This window comes from Calonectris borealis, chromosome 5 (assembly GCF_964195595.1).
Source record: "Calonectris borealis chromosome 5, bCalBor7.hap1.2, whole genome shotgun sequence".
Lineage (NCBI taxonomy): Eukaryota > Metazoa > Chordata > Aves > Procellariiformes > Procellariidae > Calonectris > Calonectris borealis.
Window position 1 is genome coordinate 3,979,188 of NC_134316.1, and position 19,122 is coordinate 3,998,309.

Below are 19,122 nucleotides of genomic sequence, written 5' to 3' on the forward strand. Positions count from 1 at the left end.
GCTGCCAGGAATCGCTGGCACGGCAGCTGCCTGCGCACAGGCAGATGTGTCCTTCCCGTGCCCCCGCTCCTGCCTTGCAACATCTCCCTCCTGGGGGCAATGTCCTCTCCTGCCTCCTCCCTGCTACAGCCTTCTCTTCCGCCATCCTGCAGCTGTATCCCTATGGCAGAGCCAGATGAGAGCCCGGCCACGGAGCGAGGCTTACCGGGAAGAACTGTGGCCATCAGTGGTCCAGGATGGGCTGAGAACAGCCAATTTGGAAAATTCCCCTTCCACCACAACGACTTGTCTTCACCACCCTCGTTTTGCTCAAAGGGCTGAAAAGCTGGGAGAAACGCCGTGATTGCTTCCCAATGTCCCATGGTTTGGAGAGCACCCAGCAGAGACATCAGTGGGAGCCGGTAGGAGCGTGCCGGCACCTGAGTCAGCTGCAGATGGCATGGAAACCTCCATCCCGTAGCCAGGTCCCCGAGGCTTTCATGCTGTTCAATCCACCAGCCCTTGGCCCGGCCACGCAGCAGGCACCCCTGTAACCCTTCCTCTAAAAGCTCTTTAAACATGGAAATTACAACGTGCAGCCTTAATGTTCCCTCCCACTGCTGCTGCAAGCCTTCCTCCCTCCTAACTGATGGTGATGGCTCTGCAGGGCTCATCGAGGATGGCGAAAGACCAGTCAGACCACAGCGCACGGAGAATTTCCTATTGTTTCAGACAATAATTTAAATTGTTTTGCTCTGCAGGACAAGCACATAATCCTTTTTTTTTTTTTTTGTGCATCATCATATTATCTTCTGATCGACCACAGACACTTGAATACCCCCTGAAAGGCTCCCAAAGTGCACGACGTACGTGCAAATGTCCACCTTTGGTGTATCGCTGAAATAAAGTACCATCAAAAGAAGAGTTTGGTCTGAAGCCATAGTCAATACGATATCGGTCAGGAAATCTATCAGTTCTTCAGCTCAGCATGCACCTCACTAGTGTCATCTAGGGAGATAAGACGGTTTATCCAAAAAGACATGTCTTCTGGTGTTAAATGGTTGAAAAAGGAGCTGAGAGCATCAGCGTTCATTGTGAACTTGCCTCATTTCAGCATCGGTACGTGCCAAGACACAGAGAAGTGGTAGATACGCACGCGGTCCCCCAGCGATCGCTGGCTGCCTTCCACTTCTTTGCGGAGCGGTGCATGCAGGATGGCATCCCGCTCCTCAAGCCGGGCGGGATGCGCTCCGTCCCTCACAGCTGCCCCCCAGGTCCAGAGCTTTCCTTCCTCCGACTCGCTCCTCGCTCAAGGCCATAAGCACCCACTGAATATTTCTCTCCGCACCGGTCTGTCCCCAGAGCCATAGCTCTTAAAACCAAGCAGGAGCGTTTCCTCCAGCGAACGAGCACGCTGTGGGATGCAAACCACAATCAAACTGTCCCCAATATCCCTAACATTTTCTCCCTATATGTACATATCCTGGCACATATATACCTCCATAGATTTCCTTAAGTACATGCTTGTGCTACACAATGAAAAAGACATTTTGTATTTAAAAAAAAACCCAAACAAACAACAAACTCAAAGCCAGGCCCGTACACCCTGATGTGGTCCAGGACCCTGACCCGCACCCGTGCTCACAGTCAGCAGCTCCAGCAAACACAGCTGCTGACCCAGTCTGATGCTAGCAGCGGTGGGACATGGACCAGCGTGTCCCTTCCCCAAGTGACCGCAGGGGGACCCGCTGCCTGGGCTGGGCTCAGGGCTCCTGGCACCCCCAACCCCAGCCGGGAGGCTCGGGCTGATGGATCCCGCTGTTGATGTGGGGGCTGAAGCCCGGAGCTCCCCAGCCCTCCAGGCTTGCTACAACCGCCGCCCCTGGGAGCAAACAGTCCCTCAGCCACCAGCATCCCCACAGGACCCCACCGGAGAGCAGTTCCCGACCCCCCGTCGCTTTGGTGGCAATGCTCCAGCATCGATCAAGCAGCCATCGGAGACACAGCAATTTTTGCAGCCATAATCGAGATGTGGCACTGACCCCTAGTGACAAGCTCCTGCCCCGATGCTGCGCAAGAGACGGGCTGCGATTGAAAAAGGACGCGTGGCCAAGAAGAGCGGGGATGTGGGAACGCTCCTCGTCTTGCAGAAACCCTGCTGAAGGAAGGGATCCTTCTGCTGCGGGGCTCGGCAAGCTGGGGGAACGTGCCCGTAGGGATGCATCCACCCCAGCCCAGGACACCAGCCCCCACGCTGCGCTCAAGACAGATGCAGATTGACCGTACTCGAGATATAGAATTTATTTAAGACATCAATGACAAGCCCAAATATCGCACTTCACCTGCACCAAGCGGGAGAGTGACGCAGTTACCAGCAGCAGTGGCGTCATTAGGGACAGGATGGGAAACGACCGACGTACAGCTCGTAGAGCCCAGCAGTGTAACGACCTTATACAGCAGAGGAATGACGGGAACTCACGGAGGATCTGTTCGCGCCCTGACCTACCCCTTCCCTTGGGAATACTCAGCTGCATGGCAGGCTCCGATCTGCACGCTACAGTTTATTACTTTAAATACACACATTTTGGCTCTAAGCCTGTCATTAAGTCCAAAAATGGTCTGTTTCAATTAAGGGCTTCAAGGAGAGCCCAGGACTAATGGTCTATTTCTGGGCATTTCAAAATACTCCCAACCACGAGGGCTGCTTGCAGGACCAGAAATACAGACTTTACAATGCTCTCAGCAGTTCCTTACCATCAATTTTTCCCCTGCCCAGTAACTTCAGAGCCGTGAGGAGGATCCGACCCTCCCAGCACATCTCAGCAGTGCTGTGGAAAGGAGCAGATGTTTATTGAAGGGGGTGGGAAGATCGTCATGGCATGAGTGGGATTAGACAAAGCTTTCCTCCAAACACATCCCCAGCCCACATCCCATGCTGTTCTGCAGGCTCAGGTCCTCCAGCAAGGAACGACAGACCTTTTGCTGTCCCTAAGAGATGAGCAGAGGCTGGAAAGCCACTTTCCCAGGCCCTGCGTCTCCCCTTCTAGATACGAATGTGAAGCAGGTTCATCCCACATCGGGGTAGCCTGTCCCCAGCACCGCCAGCCTTGTCCTTCATCTCCCCCGCCTCGTTTCCGAAGCGCTGATCTTTCTGCAGACCTCACTCCCCGCACCGTCCTCAGCTCAGGAGGCACCAACCTCGCTGCTGTCACCAAAAGCAAAGAAAAATCGAGGCTGCAAATAAACCCCCGGGCTTGTAACCAAGAAAATGCCAACATTGAGCAAAGCCATCTTCCAACCTGCCTGCCCTTGGGATTTGCTGGCAGATTTTTGCCCCGGCTATTCACGGCCGTTGCGATGACCTGAGCTCTGGTCTTCGTAATAAAACTGCTTTAACCAGATACTCCTCTTACCCCCGAGGATGAACATGCTCATGAATTTGGTTCACAAGTCAGGTGTGAACACAAGCGGGTGCCAGTTGTGGAGTGGGCGGTACGCTTCCCCTCCCAGCTCCACATGGTTACAGTGCAGATGTAATCGCTTTTTGAGAGCAGGGCTTGCCGACACACATCAGCAGAGCTGCTACTGCAACCGGGGAGAGAGAAATGTGCTTTTTATCCTGGAATCACTCACCCCTTCCTGCTCGGGTGCAACCAAAGCATCTAGATGAGACATACAGAAACTATAAAGCAGGGCTGCACTGATTCGACTTTTCCAGCGTAGTTTGTCGCGCGGGCGAGCCTCCAGCGCGCGGTGAGCTCACCCCATCTCTCCCCCAGCTATGGGGCGGGCTGAGCTCCCTCGCAGCAACCTCCCTGCAGACCTGCTCTCGCTGCTTGCTGTGAAATGCAATCCCAACCGCAGCCGGGAGGGCCAAGGTGTGGGGTGTACAGACACGTATCTGGCATCAGAAATCACAGAACGGCCAGCACACTGCAGCAGGGAAGTCACACTGAGACTTAGGGGCTGTTTTATCCCTTCATCATTAATTTACAGCTGAAAGCACTCCTCTCCTTGGCGTAAAGGCTCACGGAGGGCTGGGAAAGTGATAAGGTTTTCTGGGTACCGTCCCACATCTTTCACTGCCCGGGGCAGAGGGATGCCCAGCTCTCAGAGCTCGCTATGTCTCTTGCCCTGCTTCTCCCTTGCCGCCAGCCTCGGGGCTGTCCCCCGCAGGTCCCTCCCAGGGGACCCGACTTTCTCTGCCTTGGTCTCCTGGGACGGCTCCTCCCGGACAGCAGTGTCCCCTCCCGGGCTTTCGGGCAGGTGCTGCTCCGGCGTGTCCCCGGGGCGGTGGGAGGTGTGGAGGGGGAGCTCGGGCACGGCCGTCTCCATCATCTGGAGGAAGTCGTAAGCAGGGAGAGGCGGTTTCCAGTCTTCGTCAGACAAGGTACCTGAGAAGCGAACACAGTCCCGTGTTAATAAGAGTTATGCAGCCCCACTCCACGGACATTCCCCTCTCAAAGGAATGATGGCTTTTTTTGCTCTTCTAGTGAAAGCAAAATTAAAGACCGTTTCTTAAAGATCACCCTCTTTCCTCCAAAACTACTAACGCCAGCCAAATTAAACCAGCCAAGTGTGCATTAATATTTACTGGAGCTGGCCAAGGCTCCGCTCCCCAAAGGCTATGGGGGTCCCTCGGTCCTCAGACACCCCCACTGCAAAGGTCACACTGGGTGTCTGTCCACCAGTGGGTGGATGTTTCACTCAGGTCTCAGATAACTGCGTTAATGACTGCGCGTTACTGACACGCCATTAGGAGTGAGGGGAGACTGCTGTCTATACGGGGAGGAAGCGGTCCCATTACGTGAGGATACTCTTTAATTTATGCTTTTAAAACTGATCACATGGTTTGTAGCACTTAAAAGCTTGAGGAAGGAGGCGGTGCAGTGAGCTGCTCAGCCATCAGCTCACCCCTGAAAACTAAGGTCCCTATCTAGAGACCCAAATGACAGCCAGGTGCCTTTAGCAGTGGCGATGGAAAGAGGTGTGGGAGGACGGCTGGCTCACGGGGTTCTCGCAGCGATTACTGGGTCAGAAATGGTGTCTTCAGCTCCAGTGAGAGCCTACACATCCTCCCCCAGCAGGTTGGTGCCAGCTTTTGGAAACGCTTGCTTTGAAAGGCTCATTTTAAAATTCACAAGGATCAAGTGGCATCAACCCCATCGCCTTTCCGGAGCCTGGAGCAGGCTGGCAGCCGGCAATTCCCAAGATCCCTATAGCACCTATGGCTACGCACAACACATGAGGAAGGCACATCTGCGCTGCCTTCCTCCAAAGCTTCAGTGGGCTGATCGAGGCAGGAGAGACGCAGTGAAAAGCTTCACGGTAGAAGCCAACTCTTTATGTCCCAAAGACCACAGCAAAGCACCAGCTTCCTTATCCTCTCCCATTCAAAGAAATGCTGGAAGGCGCCTAAAGAGCAGCTAATTCTTATGCTGACAACTGGGAGTCAGGAGACTTTTTATTAGCAAGCTGTGTTTCAGAAGGTCTGTTCGCAGGAACCGGAGAGCACAGCCAGGTTTGGGGAACTATTCATGCTTGGCTCTGAACATTAAACAGTTCCGAAGCAAACTTGTGAGTGCGGGTATCCTCTTCTGGCCGGACTATTTGTACTTCTCCAGGTCAAACTAGCATAGCTAGTTTTTCCATCATTAAATTCCAGGGCAGACAATTTATTGTGTGTAGCATCTTCTCATAAACAGACCGGAGCTAACAGTGCGTGCTTAGGAACGTTACAAACGTGTGTCCACTTACTGCTGGGAATCTCCAGTCCTGCTTTTAGCTTCTCCAGCCAAGACAAGATGTTCATTTCAGTGATGGACTGCTCTGACGGGAACTTGAATACCTGACCTCCGGCATGAAGGTTCACCCAGATGAGAACAGGCAGCGAAGGCATGGTGGCAAAATACACCTTCAAGATCCCGCGCCCCACTGGAGTCTTCTTCCTGTTGGGAAGAAGAGATTCAACTTGCTCACCAGCGGTTTGGCAGCATAACAGGACCGACAGCCAAGCAAGCACCAAAGCCCTTGGGCCACATCCAGCAAAGCACAGAGTTTTGCCTATGGGACAGCTGTAGAAGCTCATCGCATTATTTATAAGCTCAATGCCTTAGGCAAGCCATTAGGGTCCGAGGGAGAGGGAGCGGACAGCAGATTAGATGTGTAACGAACTCCTCAAGCAGGAGGAGCTGGGGCAAACTCTGTAGGAGGGTGCGAAATGTTCTTCACCCTAAGTTTTTAAGAACAGGTGAGAGGAGCGGGACAGATCCTGCAGCCGCCTGTGGTTAGCCCCTGTTTGCAGGGAGAGCTACCAGTTTGCTCCGGCCCAGCTGCTGCCACCGCCCCACGGCTGCAGCAAATCCGCAGGGGACGGAGAGCTGGGGCAGAGGGCTGTGCTCCGGCGGTCCAGCCCCTGGGGTGGTTCCCCACAGCCCAGGAGCTGGAAGAGCAACTTCCCCAAGTGACACAGAGCGCCAAACATCGAGATGGAGGGACAGCAAACCCGTGGAGATGTTGAGTCCTTCCGGCACTATTTTCAGGCTGAGAGTGATCCTCGAGGTCTGAGCTGGCTCTCGCCATGGGAGTGAGGTCCTCTTTCTAGGATTATGCTACTCTTTCTGAGCCAATGGCCATATTCTGCCCTCTTTTGTGGCAATGCCTTTTGTTCTGACAAAAGACAGCTTTTTCCTTCTCAGGAAGGGAGAGCAAAGGCAGATGTGTAGGTGGGGAAGTTCCAGGGGATCTCGTTTCTTGTGCATTACTGGCAAACAAATCGTCTTCTCTTTGAAAACATGTGCATTCCCCGTTAGCTAAACTTCAGCCCACGCTGAGAGACGCTTCCCAGACTTCAAAGCACGTTATGATTAAGACAGTGAGGTGTCTCTGGGCTTGGGCAAAACAAACAGAGGCTAAAAATTGAAAACACAACTAGGGAGGGGAAGATTAAAAAAAATCCCCTGTCCTACAACTTTCTATTTCTTAGCTCCTGGATTCATTTTGTTTCTTGAATATTTTTTAAGTTTGCCTTATGGGGCTTCTTCTGGCTGTCCCTTTTTCTGAAAACTTTCTTTCTGCCAGTCAACAACCAGTAATTGTCCTGCTGTGCTTCCCTCTAATTGTTGATGGAAAAATCACCATAAGACACTCCAGGAGGCAAATTTTTTTCTCGTATGTGTGACAAAAATACAAATAACACCAGAGCCAGAGTCAAGCTACTATGCAATATCTTTGAGAACATTTTACTCTACTGAAAATTATTTCTGCAATCAATTAAACATTTACTAATTTTACTTGGTCATGCAATTTTGCAGCTGCCCAGAACACATACTGAATCATTGCTAAATGATTTGACCTCCCAACGCATGACAACTTCAGACCGAATAATCACATTACCAGCTAGATAGCGGTTTCAGTAATTGCAGGCTCAGTTTTTTCTTGCCCTGAAATGCTAAGAGTGAGCTAACGGAAAGAAGAAAAGAGGTTTTTACACACTTACAAGTTCAACCAGCAAGCCACAAATGCTGGCTGGGGTCTTCCTTTTGCCAGCTTCAGCATTTCCTTGCTTTCCATTTGACCGATATCACCATCGCTGAACAAGATGAGGAAGGGCTTTCTGAGTTGCAAGTAGCGGGGCAGATTTTGCACGGTGATTTCTGGCTGCAAGACATCAAAACAAGAAGTTGGGGTTTATGGGGAGGAGAGAGCAGGACAAAATTAGACTTTCTGTCCTTAGGCGAGGGGTTCAGGGGCTAAGCAAGGCTGGAGGGTCCATGTTGAACGCAAGCAGCTTGAAAACAAGCGTGGGTGCTGGGATCTTGGTGCACGTTGGAGATGTCTACACCCAACCCTGCCCATCGCATGCCGAGTCTGTACGAGCCGCTGTGCACTCCGAGATGAAGGGTGTGAGCAGAGGAGGCAGAAGCAAGGCCAGCTCACGTGTTATGGCTATACCAGTCTCTGAAAGGCACGTGCAAGAGGCAGGGAGCAGACCCTGCGAGAGACCAAGCCGCCACAGCAGCGGGTCTGTGACTATGAGCACAAGCCGGTCAATCGATTTCCAGGGTCTCCTCCCATGAGACCACACAGCAAACAGCAGATTTTTGTCCAGACTGTCTGATCCAAGCCATAAAATTTAAAAACAAACGTAACTCAGCATGATAAAAATAATGAGCAAACATATTTATTTTGCTCAGCTCCACGCTATAATCAGTGATTCTGCAAGTAACCGCAATGGAAAAAGGACACTTGTTTTTTTTTTTTTTTACTTACAAAAACGTCCAGCAATTTGTATCTGATCATCCGCACCACGTCCTGCGCGCTTTGTTTGGACAAAGCGATGCCTTCCACGCTCTGACCTCTGCTCCTGGCGAGGAGGAGGGCTGGGGGAGACACCGCGTATCTACGGGACCTGAAAAAGAGGGATGGTAACAAGAAGTGGCGGGGGGATTTGGCACGCACCAAATCTGCGACACGCAGAGCTGGCAGCCCCATGGTGAAAAGTAGGGACAGGGATGTAGGGGAGGGAAAAGCTGCTCTTAGAGGCACAGGCACCTGCAGGAGGAAAGGGACGTGTTCCCCATCGCCCCCTCTCCAGCCCCTGCCCAGTCCTGATTTGATGGGGAGAGATGAGGCTGACGCATTCCCTCGTCCCCTTCTGAAACAAGCACTTGCCCAGCTCGCACCAGATGCTAAATACAGAGACACACGCAAACAGCACTTTCTTCTGCAAAAAGACATCAGCAGCTAAATAATAGGGAAAATCCAAACCACTACCATCTAAACTGTTTGCTGGCACTTCTCTTTCATTTTCACACCTAAGGTTAGGTGGTGCAAATACCCACCCAACGCTTTACTCTGCCTCCCAAGCCATAGGGAACAGAAGGTCTTAGACTCCATCTGAGGGACACCAACCTACACAAAATAAGCTCCAGGAGATCTGATTCTTGGCTTGGTGAACACAGGCAATTTTGCTAAAGTCCAGCCCCGCGTTAGAGCAACGCACAGAGACTGCACGCGTATATTCTTGGTGGGGAAGCCAGTTCAGCCTTTGTTCCCCAAGGTTCTTCTGGTAAGAGGGTTCAAGGGTATTTAAAGAAAAGCTGAGAAGGTGGAAAGAACAAAAATAGGAGAAGTCTGAGCAATGAAAGGGCAGGGGGTACACCAAGATGGGAGAGCAAAGTTCTGGAAGTTTGAGGAACTTCAGTCCTGAAGGCTCCAGATGTCAGTGCCCAGAGGAAGGGCGCGACGGAGGAAGTCAGCTGCCTCAACAGTTTTTTTGGGGGTGTCTGTAGTTTATTTTTCAAAGGCTGCTGGCAATTTTTCAAAGGCTGTGACACCAGAATTGCTGGGAAAGTGAGTGAGGTATAAGGACGTTTTGGGTTGTGGAGGTCAGGAGGTGGAAAGCCTTTGATTCCCTTTTCAAAAGTAATCTGGTCCATGGGTTTTTTTTCCCCTATGAGAAAGATGCAACACAGACTCAGCTTACTGCAGAACAAACTACTTATTTTTAATGAAAGGCAGCTCATAGAAAAGTCATGTTACAACCTATTGCATTTCCCTCCATGATTTGCTCAGGCAAGTTCAGTTTGGACACTTACGTTAGCAGTTCTGAATGGGATGGAGATTTGTTCAAATTTGCTTTAAAAATCTCAGTGTTTGGTGTTTTAGGTCATCAATGACAAAGCAAGCGGGGGAAACTGCAGATAACACATTTCCACGATGTTCAACTCATACGTAGGCCTTTCACTTCCTCCATCACAGCACTTACCCGTCTGGAAATAATACACCCACTGCAAATTTCTAAGGGGCGCCCCAGATCTGCACCGATGTCTGGATAAAGAGCAGCAGTAATGAATGACCATAGGCTTTCCTGAGGCCTTCAAATGTTGTGAATCCATTGCTAAACTGTTCTTGGATTTATCTATCTGAGCCATGTCAGCTTTTTTAATGTATCTTTGTAAATCCAGCCCCGAGCTAAGATTTCCCCTTTCTGCTGGGCTCCCAAGCTCTGCTACTCAAAGAAGTTGAGTCTCACACCTCTGGTCATGGCTGGGAATCCTCTGAGCTATTAGGAAGATCCTTAACTTTCCTTTCTGTTGTTTTTCATTGATTAAGAATGGTAAAACCCTAGAAAATGTTTAAATTCAGGGATTTTGAACTTCTCAAATTTCCACAGGTTTTAAAGAGACTCTCCGGCTTCATCATGTCTCAGAGGAGGTAAGGAGTCTTGCTCCCTATGTCTAAATACATCAACTTCTTCAGCAGCCTTTGATAAGGAAGTTTCTTATATACTGCCAGAAAACCAACAAATTCCCCATCTAGTCTACCCTGAAATCACTTCTCATCTTACTGGTACCAAGTGGTTGTATTGCTGCTTACGACAGCTTTCTATTTATATAGCAGGGGCATTCGATGGGTAATATGAGGCTTGCATTTAAATCAAAACCATCTGCAAACAAATACTTGGCAGGAATCTATGACATCTAAGTATTTGAGAAATAAATAATGACTTCATTCAAAGCATTTCTTCCTTAATGCTTTTTCTTTTTTCATCAGTTACCAACCGAGCAGGTGCTTGCTGAGCAAACAGTTTTGCTAACAACATTCTTTGTGTATTTTGTATACCTTTTTCTCTGGGAAGAGGGGACTCAGCTTTCCATGACCTGGGAGCCACAAACATTTCCTCCTCGAGCGTTTAGCAGAATAGCTTTTCTTTTCTTAAGAAGGGAAGTGAGCCTGGCTCTTGCATAAGGAATTCCTGTAAGTGTTTACTTTCTACTTACAGTTGAGAAGATGACCATCTACAGTAGCTTCACCCACAAATCACAGCCAAAATCCAAACTTGGCAGAATGAATATCTATACAAACTGTATTAACTATTCCAACTGAACAGGAGCACGCAGCAGACGGCGGCTGAAGCAGGAGGACAGAGGTGTATTCTCGTATGTGTCATTGCTGAGAGAACACAGGCTTTTTCTACTGTTACCTTGTTTTGTAAGATCACCCTGCCCTCCTTTGTTTTTTTTTTTTCCTTCTATCAGCTGGGCTGAGATCCTTAGGGGAGAAAAGTCTTTTAGTTTGGGGGGGTCAGGTTTTTCACCCTGATACTGCTGGTTGTGACTTCTGTACCTGCCATCGCCCAGTGGTCTCCCACCCCAGCACTGAACAAGGCTAGCACTGCCTCGCCTCTAAGACCTGACCACAGCTAGTGCTTTGAGGACAGTTTGGTTAATAGAGATGTTCTACCAAGATATTTGCATTTTTATTCTCCGTGCATACCACAAAAATGTCCATGTCTCATCAGACATGCTAGAGTTGCATCACATCTGTAAGAAACTAATGAAATAATTCACTGTTGCAATACTGGCTGTTAAACCCACACCTGGAAAACAGGCCAAGAACTTTCTGGGATTTTTAACTCTGCCTTGATAGCTAATTCCTGATGGAAATGAGATGCCAGGACAGGCTGAAGATTGCCCCTGGATCTAGCTGCATTTATAGGCACTGAAGCATCTCTCGCAGTCTAATCCAAAGCACTTTGCCCCTTGCTGGAGCGAGTCTTAATGACACAGTTAAGAGCATGGACTGACACACGCTCAGATCCCATTAGCTCCGATTTGGCTTAAGCTAGGGCTGCAGTTGATGACCTTATTCAATCAGGAACTGACCAAGAAAGCCTTGACTTTGCCTTTACCATATTTGCAGGAGGAAGGTTGCCATATTTTTCCAGCAATTTTCCTCCAGAAAGAGGGTGCACCCACCCCAAAGCTCTGTCTGGAAATGGTGGTAATGTCTTGCTCTGGCCAAGGGGAGGGAAATGGGTGGGCACATCTTTCAAGAAAAAAAAGATCCACAGTAAGATTAACTGGTGAAAAGATAGAGGTAGGTTCTTCCACATCCTTGGCAGTTGCAAATGTCTCACAGCCAGATGCAAGTGGATGAGACCAAAGGGGTTTAACGCCTTTCACCATGCTGCTCCACACCAAAGCAGCTCCACGGAAAGACAGCATTTATTTCAGGGCTTTCAAACCATTCTCCAGCACCCAGACACAATGCCCATCCACCACTAGCCAAGAAAGCCTGCAAGTAGTCACAAGCAGCCTCTCTTTTGGCTGCTCTTGGCAACTGGGGGCAACCATCAGAGCAAGACTCACATTTACACCCCTGGCTTTGCAGCAACCCCCTTACGCTCCCCCTCCCCATCCCGACCTCACAGGCACTTTCCCAGCATCAGGGCAGGGAAGAGGAGACGAGGTGAAGGGATGCAGAAAGAGGAAGACCAATAACAATTTGTCACTTCTTTCTGATGGAAAGGGAAGGGCAAAACTGTTTTTTCTTCCTCACATACTGATCCAAGCTAGAGGGTATCATTTCTCCAGCCTGATTTTTCCCCATATAAATTTGGTCCTGTTTGTATGAGGAACCCAACAGATGCATGGGGGGCTCGCACAGCTGGAGGACTGAAAATACCTAGAGTGAACTTGAACAGCAGGAAAGAAGATGACCGTTCATTACAGCAGGGCTAAATGAGTTGACCATGGACAGGTTGTAAATCAGTGGCAGAACCAGGGCTATATCTCTCTCTGGCTGAGTCCTGACCAATCTCCCTACAGGACTAAGTCACTCGTAGCTGTTTGGGGCTGCTGCTAAACACTCAGCATGGCCAGTGACGCTTGCTGTAGGCATTGGCTTTCACTAAATGCAGATCAGTTTGAATTCTCACCAAAGAAAAAGAGAAACAACTTACAAAGTCAAGCCATCATCTTCAAAATACATCCCCATCGTTACATGGCCACTTAAGATGTTTCCTGCCTCTTCAAAAGCTTCGCTGGCTGTAAAAAAGACAAAGATACAAAAATAAACAATAGAAAGAGAAGTGTCAGCTTCCTCCTGGAAACCAAATCGCTGTCTGTGTACATAACACCCTCCCACAGCAAATTGTCCGTGGGGAACAAAACTACGATTAGAGGCTCATGAGAAATGGATGCGTCTCATGGCCGCAGGCTATGGGAGGAGGAGTTGGCAGCGGCCAAAAGGATCAGAAGGAAAGTTCCTATTATGAGAACAGTATTTGCTCTTCAGCCACCAGCACTGAGTTTCCAGGATCTGCACGACAGAGGCACTGGTGGAAAATGAAATGTCTTTAAGGACTTAGTCCATAAGTGTTCTTAGAAACAGAAGACCAAATATAAGTCTAAATAGAAGTCTTATAAATCCCAGTGACCTTTTGGAAATGACTGATTGATGACTTAACTGGAGCAGTGCCAAGTGCCCAGCAGATAAACCAACCTCTCCAAGTGTCTTTTGGTTTTATCCAGTTCCTCAGAGCAGGGTCTGTTACAGGCATCCAGCTAGGATAGGGAGGATCAAAAAGCTAAACGCCTTGCAGAAACAGCGTGCTCCACCGCTTTGTGCAGCTGCAAAGAGAGGGCAGCACCTCTGCCGTCGCAGCTCAGCATAAACCCACGTGCAGCGGCTGCTGGGGTCCATCGCTCGCCTTATGGAGATGGCCAGGTCAGGTAGAGGATGGGGAGGAAAGCACTGGGTTGAGGCTCTCTTCATCCATCACAGCTGAATCTATCCATGCTGAGAGACTGAGAGCAGAGCCTCGAAATGAAGCTCTCCCCAGAGCTGGTTTATGCCCTTATAAAACATCCTCAGTTTTAGGTAGCTGGATCCATGGGAGAGGCAAGCTTTGTGAGAACATGCAAGCCATAGTGTGTGAGCTTGTAAAATACAGTTATAGATCAGAGATCAAAACTGCTGCTGCCAAAGGTAGGGTGAAAATGGGGCGGATTTCAGCACCACCACCCCTCCCCCTTTCTATTGAGCAATTGAAAGCAACAAAAAAGGCTCTTCCGACTTAAGGAGACTGAGAAATCAGGCTCTTTCAGAAGTCAGGTTTTCCCAAGAGTTAAGGTTACATCTCAGATACAGCCATGATATATATTGCTTTATAACTTAAATAAGATCTCATTCAGATACTATTTAGTGTTCCTCATAATGTTCACCGTCATATCACAACTGGCCAGCCCAAGCTCTTGGGACCGGTGACTCAGACCTCAATAGACTGAGGCTGGCTCACAACTGGTCACTTTTTGGTTCTTTGCCTCCTGTTTTCCAGCTACGCTCAAAGCCATATTTTCCATTGTGTTTCCCTGGAACCACAGGGACCACAAACTTCTCTTTACACTATTTTCCTTTCCAAATGGAAGCTTGGATCCTTAAAGGAGTGCTCATTGAGGGTCCAGACATTGTAGGAAACAACACACGTACAACAAAGCTGGTGACACAGCTTGGCTGGTTCATCTTGTGATATAGAGAAACCGCCGTTGGATGGGTGTGATGTTGGTTTCCAGCTCTTTGGTCTTTGGTCACTTGATCAGTGTCGAAAGAAAAGGAACCCATAGGACCAGCTGATAAGAATCTCTGAGAACTTCACCAACAAACCCCTTGTGAAATTGTCTGTGTCCCAGCTACTGGAGAAAAGGCCATGGGGCAGACCATCAGCCCGCCCTGTACCATAGGGCACTAAAGGACACAGCCCAACGCAGAAAGAGCAGGCTCACATCCAAACTTCCTCAGGAGAGCAATTCTACAGGCATTTAACTTTAAGCCCTTGCTTGAGACATACACCCGTGTTGCAGTGCCGCCCTGCAGCATCCCTGGCTGCAGGAATTCTCTCCTAAATCAGGACAACCTTCAGCAGAGTCCAGGCTTATTCCTTTCATCAGGGTCATTCCTGATGAGATCTTCCCTCCCTATCACACTTCCAAATTTTTCTGTATTTTGGGGACTGTGCCAGACCCAGAGCCATGCACCAGCCTTCACTTCTCAACAGCTCACAGTGATGGTCTCTTAGCTCTGTGCAAGAAACACCCAAATTCACACAGCTCCACTACCGACATGAAGCAGTTCCAAAGAAGCTATTTAAATATTTCCTAGAAAATTAGTCCCCCTCGAAAGCATGGTTTTAATTCCCCACAATGTTTGATCATGCACTGCAGCACATGCCTCAAGCTGGAATCCCAGCTGCCTTCCACGACAGCTGCTGTGAATTCCCAAACCCAGATTCACTGCAGGATTTGCGAACAAGAGGGAATAAAACTGCCAGATGACGAAGAATCTACAGCTCCTGCAGAGTTTCCGGAGGCAGGATCTGAGCACAACCCCTTATCCCTCTGGCAGAAGGCATCTCATGAAACCATGCTCTCCAGCAGCACCTGTAGCATCTTTGCATGCCTTCTTCACTTGGTTTACACTGATGCTGGCAAGCCCTACGATGTTACCAGAGCTTTGCAGAACACAGGTATATTTTCAAACATTTGCTGCACAGTGTAGGATACAGTCTTGCTTCCAGTTTCTGCATAGCAAACAAATTTCTCTCCTATAAATTCTCCAAGTTTCCAGGAAAATGCTTGTTCATTGTCCTAGTAATATCATTCATTTCTTTGTAATAAATTTTAATTATGATTTTACGGACAAAGCCTCTTTTAGCTCAGACCCACTGAAGGGCTTCTTAACATAGTTCTGACGCTAAATGTTGGAAAAAATCCAGGGCTTTATTTAACTGGCATTTCATTGCTCTATTTCAGTTAACTAGAAATGGCAATGACACGGTGCATTGCTGGTTCAGGTTAGAGCAGGAATTGCCGTGAGAAAATCATTGGAAATTCCAGATAAGTCTGCAGGCTGATAAGAGCAGCAATGTGGTTTCCCTGACTCTGGCTTGGGTTTGGTGCCAGAACAGCTGGCTCCAGTTTTCTGCTCCCTCAGGTCTTTCTGCATGACGCTCAAACACCCCTCAGGCTACGGGCAGCGAAGGCATCATGTATTTCATCTCCCTTGGCATCTGCAGCTGAGTTACCCCAGACTGCGGATGCCGTTCCGGATTGCAGACTGAGTGTGCCCCGAGGAAAGAGGCAATCTTGCGGGCTCCGCACAGAGCCGTCTGGAAACCTCCAAGACTCTTGTTTGCACGGAAGGAAATTAACTTCTATATAGGAAAGAGTCGGAGCTCACATGTCCAGCTGGATCCAGGCAGGTTCCTTCCCTGAACCCCTCTCACCACCCCATGTCGCCCAAGGTCCTATCATCAGGCTAATCCAGGCTCCACTACAGTGGAGAGTGGAATATGTGGAATAGAGGGGAGATTTTGGAGCTCAGCTGATGAAAACCAGGCAGAAATGGGGTAAAGGTTTTTTGAGATCAATAAGATTTTCTGCTATATTTAACAGACTTAGACCCTCCAGAAGAAGGCTGTCAGCTGGCTCGGTGAATACAGCCCAAGTGATTTCTAGTTGGTTCTAGACATTTTATTTTGTTCTTACCTCTGAGCACAGTGGATTCCCTCTGGACCTCCTCATGTGAGAAAGTAGCTTGGTTTGCATTTAACCAAAGTTTACAGGCACAACGGAGCTTCAAAATGAAAAACAGTCTGAAATTTTGATCCTAAGGCAGATCAGAAAATTCTTATTTTTTTTTTAATGCAGTAATTCCCAGGGGTAGTTGGTGACTGAGAGACCTTGGGGTTGGAAGGTCCTAGCTCTCCACTGAGGATTTGACTGAAGCATGACACGATGTTCCCTTTCCAGACTGACTTCATTCCCTCTCCCTTGTTAACGTCTATGATTGTCACATGAAAAATCACTGTAGCTCTCGGGTCAATTTTCCCATCTTTCAGAAAGGCTGTGGAAACCCAATGGATCCTGGACCACAGCTATGGCATGCAACGAATGATACTGGAGCAGCATCTGAGTGACTAACAGCACCCCAGGCAGCGGGCAGGGGAGGGAGAGCCTGACTGCTCCAAGTTTCAGCCACTGGCCAGGACTATACTGACTGAGACTACAGAGACAAATTCAAACCAGTTCAGAACACTCCTTCCAGCAACTTTGCTTAGCATTTCTAGCTGACGTCCACCACTCTGGGCGCTGTGCCCGCCTATTTCAAAGTCCACAAGTGGATTTCATTCCTTTTCATGTAAGAAATTTGTATTTTACCTTATTGCTGCTTTGCTTTTTTTTAAAGAAAAAGGTTTTGGATTGTGTGTTGGTTGCAAGGACTGGGACTACCACATTTGCAGAAGGAGGAGTCAGCAAGACAACTATCAATCCAATAGTGGAAAGGGCTTTCTTTAAGAAAGAGTATGTTGTGATGTGTTGAAGAGGCTGATGGATCTGGGCTTGTTCAGTCAGAGGCTAAGAGGGGATTTAATGGCAGCCTACAACTACTTTGAAGGCGACTCATAAAGAGGACAGAGCCAAACTCCTTATGGTAAGGGGCAGAAGATACAACAGGGACAACAGGCATAAATCGTGGCTTGGTAAGTTCAGACTGGACATCTGCAAAAATTTCTTTGCAGAGACAGGTCACTCAGGGCACTGTTATTTTGTACTGCGCCAAGCACCATGTCTCAATCTCTGTCGGGGTTGTCAGATGCTACCACGCTGGGTGTAGTAAACATGCCTGGCAGCTGAATGCCCTGTGAGCCAGGATATGAACCTTAGGTCCCACATCTGGAATCACCTGCTATCTTCTTCTTGCAAAAATAAAAAGGGTGGCGGCAGGCAGGTTGTGATGTGAGCAAACACGCTTAGAGAAAATGAAACACGGAGGAACTTCCAAGCACCTAGAATCATTCCTCTCCCATCAAGAATGAATGCTTAACCTGAGCACTTAACCCACAAATACCACACTAACCTTCACTCGTGGCTGTGCTAAATACTCCTAGAAGCAAAGTGTGGTGATAGGATGACAACTCAGATGGAAACTCTCCTCTTAAATATCCTTCTGCTTCATCAATTGTGGCCAGCTTCAGAGGGCAGGAAACTCGGCTCCTACGGAAAGGAAGAGAAACAACATGGGCTGCCTTCTTCGTCACTTTTGGGATGAAGAGACAAAAGGGCAACCTCAATCCAACAATGCCCCAGCCCAACATGACAACAGTTATGCCTCATTAGAGACAAAAATCACGTCGCCTGGGAAGGAAGGACAACGCCCAGTCACAGAAAGGCACTGGAGCTGGTTATAGAGAAGAGAGAACAGCCCCGAGCCAAACTGGTTGTTCTAAGATTCTTGGGATCCCCATTAAAATAAAAGAGAAGGAATTCCAGCAAAGAGAGAGGGACAGTGACAACAGATGGATGCACTGTCCAAGAACAGATTTTCTCTGACATTGAAAAGCACAAAAAAATATTAAGCTAATTTCCAAACCAGGTCTACAATCAGATCTGACATTATTTTTCCAGAAAGGATTTCCATTACACAGGCTGTGAAGTACCCAGAACATCATCTAGCAGATGTACCAATCTTACTGTGTGGGGACTCATTAACAGACACTTACAGCATGATGAAGCTGGTCAGTTCTTCGGTTCCCCACATGCCATTGTACATCACTGATCGTTCTCCCTTCTCATAAATCTTGATGGTAGGAAACTGAGTGACATTCTCCTTTGTGCAAAGGCCAGGCCAGTCCCAGCAGTTTACCCGAGAGAGCAAAACCCCCTGAGTTCCTAGAGTGGAAAACAAATACGTATAAATAATATGCAAAAAAAAAAAAAAAAAAAAAGAGAAATTGTTGAAAAAGAGAGCTTTTTGTGAGCTTCTTTGGATTTTATCGCATATATTTGTATTAATGCTGCCAGAACTCCTATTTGCTTTGGCGTGCATCCTAGAGGGCTGGATCCTAACACACTGCATGCACATGGAGCGAGCCCAGGTGGGCTACTGCTGAGAAGTTCCTGGACCATTCCTGGAGTCAAATGCTGTTTTGTGTGGGCAGGATGTAAAAATCCAGCCCTGAATATACAATCCGTTTGAGTACAGGCTATCTCCCTCTTGAAATCATTCATGGATATGCCTTACACTCTTGAGCATAATAGTAACTATTTCCAGCCTGCGAATGCATTAAATACCCCAGCAGGTGCGGATTGATCCAAACAACAGACCACGGAGAGAATAAACTCAGGGAAGCGGTAGGTTGTACTTCTCAGAAGGAAATTCCCAGAGACATGCACATCTGCCTGGTTACTCAAAAGAACACCACGAAACGCTGAGGCAACTGTCCAGGAGCATAAAAGGCCATAAGGAAAGGTACTGGAAATACCTTAGGAATAAGGCCAAGACAAAGAAACAATGTGG

General features: G+C 48.5%; 1 protein-coding gene across 1 annotated transcript in view; it reads right to left on the reverse strand.

Annotated features, from left to right (window-relative positions):
• Positions 1–2,255: 2,255 nt before the first annotated feature.
• TXNDC16 (thioredoxin domain containing 16) overlaps positions 2,256–19,122 on the reverse strand; it is a 40,326-nt gene continuing 23,459 nt past the window's right edge. Inside the window, exons 13-19 of the mRNA XM_075150743.1 lie at positions 18,326–18,494; positions 17,683–17,819; positions 12,728–12,812; positions 8,251–8,389; positions 7,478–7,638; positions 5,737–5,927; positions 2,256–4,373 (exon numbers count right to left, since the gene is read on the reverse strand). Of these exons, the coding sequence (XP_075006844.1) occupies positions 4,090–4,373; positions 5,737–5,927; positions 7,478–7,638; positions 8,251–8,389; positions 12,728–12,812; positions 17,683–17,819; positions 18,326–18,494 (1,166 nt within the window). The 3' untranslated portion in view covers positions 2,256–4,089. The remainder of the gene's footprint in view (positions 4,374–5,736; positions 5,928–7,477; positions 7,639–8,250; positions 8,390–12,727; positions 12,813–17,682; positions 17,820–18,325; positions 18,495–19,122) is intronic.